Raw genomic sequence first — 11017 nt, forward strand, 5'->3', positions numbered from 1 at the left:
CAAATTTTGTTTTCATTATCATTAAAATTATTATTAGTCATGGTTCATATATCATTGTTAATTTAAATTTGTGGGGACATTTCCGAATGCAAACAAAAAATCATTTCACCAAAAAGGATATATAGATTTTTTTATTATATTAAAAAATTAGATTATTTTATGTGCCTCTATTGATTACACACACTTTCGTATTAATCTTAACTTGTTTAAGGAAATGTTAACATATATCAAGTCGGACATCAATTCAACTCGAAAGATTAATCTAAGTTAAATGAACTATCATCTCAATCCTTTTTTTTCTTTTTTTCGATGCTATAGGTTGGATCACTCATTTGCGTCTACTTACGCCATTTTGACTCATCTTTATTCAGTCAAACTATAGCTCGACTAATTCAATCATTTTTTTTTCTTTCAATTATTCAAGTCAAATTTTATCTGTCAAAAATTAAATAATGACATGTTTAAGTCAAATCAATCAGAGCTAATATATATCAGATCAAACACTAATTCAATCCAAAAACTTATGGATCAAATCTAGTATATATAATCAGACTCTTTTGATCCTTAGTTATATAGAACCATCCTTTTAGCCTTCTTAGTGTTCATTGGAATGATCATCATACAAACCAAGAGGTAGGTTGTCCACAGAAGGCTAAGATCGAAGTGTGATCTTATCTTCGTCAGAGATCTTTGGGAATGCAAGAATCTGTCTTTGCACATACAACAATGACAAGGTCCAAGTACATACACAAAGTCTATATCTCACGCGGGAAACATTTGTGTCCTTTAGTAGGTAATGGTAACAATGTGGCACAAGACAATATGACGGGGAGACATGGAAGGCATGGGCTACGTATTGTTTAAAGAACACCTTGTTGCCTTTCCATCAAAATACAAGATACATGAATGCGAGTGTGCTGTACTCATTTGGAACTTGTTGGAAAAGAGAATGCTGATGCTGATGATCCATGTGACGATTGGCATATGAAGCCTCAAGCTTCACTGTGTAATTGCCTGTGGTGGAGACTGAAGAGTTTGTCCGGTTCATGGAGCTGACGCTGAGTAAAGCAGCTAATGTCCACCACCAATGGAGATCATGGTGCAGATGTATGAATGCGAGTTTTCTTTGGTGGCCGATCACTCCCGTCACAAACACAGTGACAAGATTCCTATGGGGAACAGTAACGCCATTGGAAGCCTGAAACAATGTAGAGGGCACGTCATCGTCTAGGGACCGATAACGATGGATTGGGTAGCTTCATGGTGTGTCTCAGCGACCACAGCCACATGTAGGAGCGATGCCATTTGAGACTTTTCTTTGTAAGTTGCAACGTGAACTCTCAGTATGGATCAATGGTGAAATTTTTTTCAGAGTATGTCAATTGCAAAATTAGTCAATTGCAAAATTAGGTAAAGTGTCGAAACGACTCGCTTGGAGACCTGTATCGATGATAGAAGATGAGAAAATCTTTTTATTTTGTTGAGAGAAAATCTTTCTCTACTGTAATTTTCTTCTCTACTACAGCTTATTCCTCTGCTACAGCATTGCTATAGCTTTTTCTATTACTGTAGCTTTCTTCTTTACTGCAGCCATCGTCATCGCAATGATATCCTTGACAGAGCACATCTCTCTCTATTCTGTTGAGAAAAATCTTTTATTCTGTTGAGAAAAATCCTCTCTTCTAATATGTATAAATAGGAGAGGGACATGTTAATGTATTGAAGCTAAAGTTATTTCAATTAAGCTTTTTCATTTCTTCAATAAAGTTTCTTCGTTCTTATCTTCTATTCTTTCCATCATCGGGGACATGTTGGGTTAAATTTCTCTAATGATTCAATCAACTAAGAATCTAAAGGACTTGATCAACGTAAATCTTAGAAAAACTAGATTAAAAAGTTTGAATGATTTGAATTAAGAAATGTATTTTGTATCTTTTATAGTATGATGAAGAGCTGAAAGAGATTAATTAATATATGTATGAAAGAATCGAAGGTATAATTATGGATCTGCGATTCATCAATTGTAAGTAGCAATGTGCTAAATCTAAAAATTATGAGTTTACTTTAGATTCTACCCGTTGAGGGTGGATACTCATCTATTATTACGAGTCAAAGTACTCATCATCGATTAACACTCGTCAAATGTCAATCAATTCACATCATATGCAATATGTTTTCTAAATATTAAAAACCTCCACATATATAAATATAAGTATCATTCAGATTATTAGTTATTTAAGTTAAAAACATAGATAAAACTATAGAACATCTAAACTAACATTGAGGTTTCTATCATCATAATGAGTTTTTAAGGTTTTAACTAAAGAGTAACTTAGTGTAGCTAAAGAAAATTAACCTGAAAATTCGACCAAGTAAATAATGTTGCCAAAAAAAGTATTTACATCGTAGCAAATTATAGGAGCCAATTGATCGTTTTGGTCTCTTTTGCATTTTAGTGCCATTGTTATTGGATAGAATGTGTGTGGTCATGGGCTCGCCCATCCCTCCATGTGTTATTCTTATAACATACATGCATTATGATCAACTTTTCCAATTTGAGATTTTTCTTTCGTGTTGTGTTGTAGTATTTTTCAGGTTTCAATATATGGAATACGATAGAGTTTAATCCGTACCGTTCAATAGATTTCATAATAATAATAATAATAATAATAATAATAATTAAAAATTAATTTTGATTGAATCTTATATTTTTGTCTGAATAAAGTTGCATACTAAATGTCTCCAGAACTTAACTAATAAATCTCTTTAGTCTCAGTCATTTTAAAATTCTTGATCAGAATTTTTTTAATTTCATATAATAAATCAAGATTACTATTGATAAATAAACTATCATTTATATATGAAATTAATATAATAAAATAGTTCTCACTAATATTTAAATATAAATATTAATCCATAGAGTCAAACTGGAAAGTATACAATTAACTCCTCACATAAGTATAAATTCCATCTTTATTTGTGTCTTTCTCAAATGATTGGTCTCATGGAGAGGAGCTGCTCTCTGTTGATCAAATAAGTCACCGCTAATACTGCACCTTTCACACTTATCTATATGGTGATATAGATAAATATATTTTTAATTAATTAAGCCGATCAATAATTAGATTACTTATGACAACTACAAATAAACCACGCAGGTAGAGAGATGAGAGAGCACTCACGCTTCCCATCCCCCATCTCATCCTTAAAATCCGTGTCTTCATCAAGAACTCTTTCACGTACGGAACTTCCATTAACGAAGCGGCAAACAACTCTCCCTGCTCTAATCAATTCACAACTTCTTCGTTTTACTCGGTTGCATGACACTGATACAAGTCCCACAGTCAGACTCCATAAAAAAGAGAAGGAGGAGGAGTAGGAGGAGGAGGTTAATTAACAACAGGTTTCATGGACTCCCATATCTCGCAGTGGTGTGAATTCTCCATCTACCTAGGTTTTGAGGGGGTGATCTTGATGACGAGTCCGGGGAAGACGTCGTCGGGGTCGTGGATGTGCGGGTTGCGCTCAACGATGAACGGGTCGCCGCACTTGTCGCTGATGGTGTGGAGCGTCTCCCCTTCACCGACCACGTAAATCTCGTCGCAGGGCCGGCGGACCAGCGGCCCGCAGCCCCTCGCAGGCTCGTCCAGTTCCTCCGCCGTCGTCGGGGGGCCCTCACGCAGCGAGCTTAGGAGGACGAGGGCCACGAGGGCCAGCGCGAGGTACCACGACGCGGCGTCGGCGACGGCGATGACAGTGGCCAGGGACCTCCTTGCCGGCGAAGCCATTCTTCTGGGTTTGGAGAGACGAGGAAGCAAAGTTGGACACTAGTTGGGATGTAGGTAGCGGTATTTATGGGGGGCGAGACGGCATCCATACGGCGTGTGAGCTCTAATGGCGGGGTCTGTTCGGGGTTTGGTTTATAGAGAGACAAGGAAAGTGGGATGCTTGTTGTTTTGGAGTTACAGTCACGTAACTGAGAGGCGAGGGGGTTCTTCTGCATGGGTAGGGGTGGGGGTGGTGTTGGTTGGCGCCACCACCACAAGATGGCTCCCCCATTTGGTGAAGTCTAATCCTCCAAGTAGTGCTTCCTTTTGGGATCAAAACCATGGAGATGAGGCAATTCAAAAGCAAGAGGATGAGTGAGTGACAGAGGTGGATGCCATTAATTTGATGGTGGATCAAAGAATGAAAGCGTCGTGTCATAGTCTTTGGTACTCATTATCATCTTAAGAAAATAACATTATCACATCATGATGATGCCCACTATTTTCTCGAGAAAAAGATTATGATGTCCACGTAGCCCATTCCACTACATCAAGACATAGATGAGGCGGATGCACTTCATCTCTAAACATTTTTATGATCATCATCATCATCATCATCACCTGATGATGCGAAGTAGAGAAATTGTTTGGGCACCAACGTAAAGCCTTTCGGCGCATATTGGAGTCATCATCAACGCACAACACATTGTTGCACGGCCCCATCCATCTACTACATCACCCTATGTATGAATAGATATAAGCATATCATGACGTGAATCAATAATATAAAAAGATTTAAATAAAATATAAAAAAATAAGACGTGTTAGTATTAAATATTTTGAACTCACGTTTTAGCTTCAGTAAATTAACGATGAATGAGCACAAAATGAGTCTATATATACTTTAGAGAAGAAATGAAACCTGCTTAGAGACGAAGGGAGCTTCCGCAACAACGAAGCTACGTGGAAGTATATGGCCAACATGCATGTCTTCCTCCGCATGCCCTCGCTGAACTGTTCTCAAATTAAAAAAGCCAAAACAAAAACAAAAAACAGAAACCTGGCAACGACACTGATCACGGTGGACTCGACCAGCTCGCACTTGTCAGCGGCCACCGTCCTACCTTAGCGCATGATCCCTGTGTGGACTCTGAGTAGGTACGGACGATCAACCACAATGACCCAATCTTATTAGTTTATTAACTGTTGTCCAGAATCATACTTGCCTGCACATACATTACTGGCTAAATCTTACAGCAGCTCTGGAATCTTAAACTAGACGACAACATTCCAACCTGGGCAATTGTTGGGCGGAGTGTAGACGACAATACCGAGAGCGTTTTGGTTAACCTGATGAATAATCTGCACAAGGAGAAGGAGCAGCGAAGTTTCAGTGGGTCGATGAGTCGAGTCCAGTTCAGGAAGTGAGATCTGTGCCATCTTTGATGCTTCGGTTCTGGATCTACTGTTGACTTGGAATTCTATCTAAGATCTTACTTGGTTGACTTGCCACTGTTCTTGATGCAAGTTCTTTGTACTTGTGCAAGCGAAATGCACATCCAATCATGGAAATGACTTGATTTCTGCTTGAGAAAGCAAACACGAAGGAAATCTGGAGTTGAGATACGAAGTACTACGGCCCAAGTGATGGGGTTATCGTCATCGATGCACTGGTTTTCCGGTAGGCCTACTTTGCAACGTTGGAAGCTATGTTATTTCCTCGTGATCGCATGGCCTCATCGTCTCCTGGAGCGGAGGGGTCCATCCATCGAGACCGCGAGATCTTGTCGTGATTCGTGCACGACTCTGATGGTGGCCGTGGATGCGTCTTCCATTTGAGCTCCGGCGGATGCTGGGAATTAGGTGGGGTGACTTTTCATAGTTTATTTCTTTGACTTCTTAGATGCATTCTCTCGTCAACACCGCACGTGTCGGGTAACTTTTCCGTTGTACAAATTGGTCAATGATGAGACTATATTATTTTTTCCTTCTCTCTCATTTCTTTTAATCAAAGCATAGACGAAGGATACGGACTGTAATAGTAGACGACGATGGTTTATATTTCCCTTTTAATAAAGGATATCAATCATCCCAACACTTTCGATCATAAGGCTTCTCATAAGAGAGAATGTCTGTATGTTGACGTTTTCTACCTACATAAATAATGGTGATAATGTTTTACAGTGTGCTCTCGGAGTCCGTTTATTTTTCTCATTTATTTAATGTTATACATACAAGAACAGTATTATATAAACAAAAATAAAAAAAACATGATTAATTTATGTAGGTAGTCCTGTTATCATCACATGTAAGAAGCCTCCTCTTCTCCACCATGTCAAGAGCTTCCGTGAACCTTCCCAGCATTACGAGACAAAAAAGTCATCGCCCACCTGAAAGCCACGCATCGAGAGCGTCCCGTGCTTCATTGTACGACCTTTGGACGCATGTATCTTAATTTTTGTGAGATCTTGATAGCTACATCCATGATTTGAAAGCACTGTTTCAACAGTGCAGCCAAAGCACTTATTGGCTCCTATGATATCATCTGTCAGTTCTGCCTATAAGTAAATTGGTCCATAGATATAACACCATATGCATGCCAAAATGTAAGTAGCTTTTGACGCTTCATGGACTACTAGTCTGTCTAATTGATTAGTTGGTCATGTGAGACAGAAATAAGAAGGGAAAACCAGTCTTGAATCCATTGTTCACATCCCCAAACAAAACATGACTAGTTGCTGTCATTGCCACAATCGGTTGCACCCCACCTTGGCCTGTAGCGTCCAATGACTTGATCCGATCGACTCGTGTATCGAATTTTAATTTCTACATTGCCAACCACTAATTCTCGAAAAATCATTGAACCGAGTCAAGATTGATGGACTCGATCAGATCTTATTCAAATAATCAAGTTTATCGCTGCCGTGCATTATCGGCCGTGTGCGGAGATGGCGGTGACGACGAGGACAGCTCACCGACCGCATTCCCTCCCGTCCCATAGATCCCCACCGTCGAAGCTCATATCGTACGTCCCGGAGCGATCGGGTACCGAGTCGCAGCGCCCCCGCACGAGCGCAACGCAGCCACGAAAACATCGGATCCGCTGCTCACAGGTGCACCACACGTGCTGCGTCCCGCCGCACCTCGCTAGGCGACATATTAATCGTTTTTATCTTTCGACGTAATAACATCAGGCTGGTTTTTTTATCTTCTTCCGTTGCACCTCTCGCCACTAAATCTCGAGTATGGAACAAACCATAAATGAAGCACCAAAATTCCTTTTTTTACCTTGAATACGTTCACTGAAAATTAATAATCTCTTACCTATGGTTTCCAGCCTACAGTTTTTCCACTGGAGGAAGGATGCAATCATGGGGCCAAAAGGGTCGCTTCCACCTCCAATCACTAGTGTGGTAGAAGGACGAGTACCGCACGAGGTGTCATTAAGAATGTGATCACGTAAAGCATTGAGCGTACACACTTCGGCCATCGGGTATTAAAACACGGCCGAGAGAGCAGCGATAGCGGAGAGACAACCGGCGTCCGCCGTGCCCTTGCTCTCTCTTCGCTATCGATCTCTTCATCTCTCTCTCTTTGATTCTATTTTCGTGCGTGTTTCCTCTGCTTCATTATAAACTAGCAAGATGGATTCCTCCTTCCCTCCATTTTTTTACTCCCTGTGTGGCGCAGGTTGTTCTTCATCTGGAGATCTCCGCCTTCGAAGCTGCGTCTCCCCTTCGCCTTCGACCCTCCCCCTCCCCGTCGCCCCTTAAATACCTTCGCCCACTCCCTCCTAACCACTTCCGCTCTCTCTCTCTCTCTCTCTCACATCTTGTGTTGCTGATACGACTGGTTATAGATGATGGCTCAGAAGCCACTAATGCTCAAGGATTACCTTGAGCTGGAGTGGAATTCCGAGTCCAGTGGCGCTGGGTTCCGGTGCGTCCCGCGTCGAGCCAACGACGACGCCACCGTACGTTACCTACTGGAGGCGGACCTCCGCGGTGGTGGGGGAAGGAAGCTGCCGCGGACACCATCCATGAGCGCTTTGACGAAGATCTCCGCTGTATTCAACGCCGTTAGGCTTCTACCCTTCGCCGCAGCCGCCTCCTCCTCCCCAGACTCTGGCAGATCCAGGCAGGAGGGATCTCCGTCAAGAAGCCTCTCGGAGAGGCTGAAGGGAAGTTTCTGGAGAAGGAAAGGAAAAGAGGGAGAGGAGAACAGGGCGAAGGTGAGGGACATCGTACGTCTGAGATCGTTTGAGGAGGAGACTGGCGACGACCGGGCGTCGTTCGACTTCCCGTCCCCGGTCGTCAGCAGCTGCAGCAGCTTCTCAGAGTCCGACTCCTATGGCTCGGGCTTCCTTCCGTCCTCCATTGCCAGTTCCGAAACCACTGACGACGCGGCCACCACCGGAGACGTCAAGAAGCACTCACCGCGAACAAGCCCAAGTCGCAACACCAATGGGCTGAACATCATCGCCGAGGTCGCCGAAGCGAGCGTCGCCGGCCACCGCTGGGCGGCCAAGGTGAGGGGTTGTTATTTTATTTATTGCGCTTCAATTATTTGCACCCGTCGCACCTCTCTCAGTAATCAACATCAGGGCCCCACGAAATGAGCGGTTGAGATGGTTGATGAGGCTTGGGTCCCGCCTCTCAGCTTTCCACATCACCGTTTGTACGGTGGTCCCGCTCCTTTCACAACCCCTTTTCTTACCTTTACCGCTGTTTGAATTTGACGCATTCAGACTTTACAACCGCGAATTCTCTGTCTGCCCTTTCTATCTTGCTGAAGCAAGAACCATATAGGCAGTGGTGGATGAGAAACACAACCAAAACGGTCCCTGAAATATCGATTGAAGTGAAAGTTGACAAAAAGAAAGGGCCAGTCTTTTAATGGTTGCGAGATCTGTCGTCTGCTTTATATAAAAAGCTGGAACTACACGGAGTTGGTCGGTGGATGAGGAGGACCTGAGCCAAGCTCGAGAGGTACAGTAGAGTGAAAAGCTTTGTAGTCTTTCACTTGGTCTACGACGAGTCATGGTGAGTACAATTAGGCCAAATCTACGGGTTTTGTTGGACGGTTGTGGGAATTCTTTTTCTTCCAAAAGTCGATGGATGAGGTCCGCTTTAGAGGTGACCTCGACCGCGCATGCTCCGCTTTTTTTTGGCTTTGCCGATGCACCAATTCGAACGCCCACGTCGCCTTGGCCTTCGCTTCACGCCTTCATCCGTACCTTCTTGTCTTTTCATGAATCATTCTCATTGGCATTTTCACATGCGGAAAACAGGCAACGGAGAGCCAGAGCGAGGAGTCGCCGGAATGCCACTCGGAGGAGAAGGAACAGCTGAGTCCGTTGTCTGTGATGGACTTCCCATCCGAAGAAGACGAAGAAGAAGAAGAAGAGGATGACACCACGTCGCCTTCCTTCCATCACAGCCTCGCTAAACTCGAAAGTACGTGACTTATCTTTCTTCTCTACTCGGATTTAAAGTTGCAGTGTCATTTCCGTCGGCTCAGTACCCAAAAAAGCAAGTTGTCTTCTATTAATCCATCTAGAAAAGCAGCCATGTCGATGGCATATATATGTAAATATATTAGAAGTTGAGACGGTGCTCTCAGGCGCCTATCGCCACGCACTTGCCGTTGATTACAAGGCAACTTGGGTCCTTGCGTTCCGCCGGAATCTTCTCCCTTTGTCTTTTGACCTGTGGACGCGAGCCCAAAATGCCAACCGCAGCCGTAAATAATAATCCCATCCTGTTCCAGTCTTCTTTATGATCTTATTATTCGTCCCTCGTTAGATGGTAGGTTTTGCCTCACGTGCTTCTTCAACTACAGTAAGGCGTCCGACAAAGAAGATGACTGTTGCCCCTCTGTATATGTTGGTAAAATAAGAACAGCTCGCTGCGACACCTAACGTGGATGGATCGTTTGTGGGTACAGGAACGAAGCTGCAGCTGTTGCAGAAGATCAGACGGTTCGAGTGCCTCGCCGATCTGGACCCGATCGATCTCGACCGTCACTTCGCCTCGTCTGATGACCGCTCCGAATCCACCGACTGCGTCGCGTTATCCGACGTTGACGAAGAGGAGGCGGACGTGAGGGGCTTACGAGAGAAGAAGGCTTGGGGCCTACTGGGAGAACTAAAGAACGACTTCCACGTAGGCCCGGGAACGTGCGTCGAGAAGGTCTTGGTGGACTTCTTCATCCAGGGGCTGACCTCCTCGGGCGACGACGCTGTTCCCGGCCGCCCGTCCTGGTGGAGGAACTCCATCCTGCGCCGTGATCCGGCAGAGCGGCCGATGTTGGAAACTTCGAGGGATTGGATCGAGGGGAAGGGCTGCCGCGATCTGGACGACTACCACGGGGAGGCGACGCTGAGGGAGATGGAGAGGAACGGGCGGTGGATTTGCTTCGAGGAGGAGGAGGAGGCGGCGGATGTGGAGGACCTGGTGCTGGGGTCCCTGATGGAGGAGTTGGTGGTGGACTTAGCATCAGATTGAATGAAGATTCCAACTTGTGGTGGCGGTGACGGCTGTTGTAATAAATTAGTTGGTGAAGTCGTTGAGGAAGTTAACGTTCCATATATGTCGCGGGTACATACAGAGGCAGAGGGAGGCTGCAAAGCCCGCCAATTTTGGGTGACGAGAAGACATCGAATGGCGGGCGGCAGAAATGTTCTCTATACATTTCCAATTTGGTCTCTACCTTCTTTTAGGCCGCACGTACTTGGAACGACGACTCTAATTCGAACCATTTCAATTCTATTACTTTGCTGGCGGTGGAGTTTGGCCTAGCAAGAAGGCTTAGCCCCGGCCTTATTAGCAATCCATGACAAGCACTCCTTGAACTCCGACGGTGGCGTTATGGTCGTATAATTGGCATACCTACATCGACCCACCTCTTGTACTTTCATCAGATTTCAGGAATCAATCAGACTTGCATCAAAACTTCACTGCTGAGCGTGAGGCATTCATGGTCTTCGGAGTTTTCATCAGATTCAGCGAATCGATCGGATTTATTGTACACCATATCTATTTGGTGTGCAAAGAGAGTCCCCACATCAGATTCCTGTTCTTTCTTCGTAGATCTCGCGCAAAATAAACCCTCGACCAACCACGCCTTCATGCGGACCTTCACTCAGATGGCCCCATGAAGCTGCCCCTACTTCACCTTCTCGCCAAAGGATGATGGGACAAAACCTTTCTGCCTCGGGTCGCAGGGCGGCCGCCGCCGACACCCAACCA

The 11017-nt window shown here is 44.2% G+C and overlaps 2 protein-coding genes across 2 annotated transcripts; one reads left to right on the forward strand and one right to left on the reverse strand.

The window, feature by feature from the left end:
* Positions 1-3284: 3284 nt before the first annotated feature.
* LOC103984638 (uncharacterized) lies at positions 3285-4020 on the reverse strand. The gene has a single exon (XM_009402179.3). It carries the CDS (start codon positions 3786-3788, stop codon positions 3447-3449), a length of 342 nt encoding a protein of 113 aa, XP_009400454.2. The 5' UTR covers positions 3789-4020; the 3' UTR covers positions 3285-3446.
* Positions 4021-7232: 3212 nt separating this feature from the next.
* LOC103984637 (uncharacterized) lies at positions 7233-10540 on the forward strand. Its single transcript, XM_009402178.3, has 3 exons — positions 7233-8295; positions 9058-9223; positions 9714-10540. The coding sequence occupies exons 1-3, from the start codon at positions 7627-7629 to the stop codon at positions 10271-10273; spliced, it is 1395 nt and encodes a 464-aa protein (XP_009400453.2). The 5' UTR covers positions 7233-7626; the 3' UTR covers positions 10274-10540.
* The last annotated feature ends 477 nt before the right edge of the window (positions 10541-11017 follow it).

The sequence above is a fragment of the Musa acuminata genome, chromosome BXJ3-5, assembly GCF_036884655.1.
Source record: "Musa acuminata AAA Group cultivar baxijiao chromosome BXJ3-5, Cavendish_Baxijiao_AAA, whole genome shotgun sequence".
Lineage (NCBI taxonomy): Eukaryota > Viridiplantae > Streptophyta > Magnoliopsida > Zingiberales > Musaceae > Musa > Musa acuminata.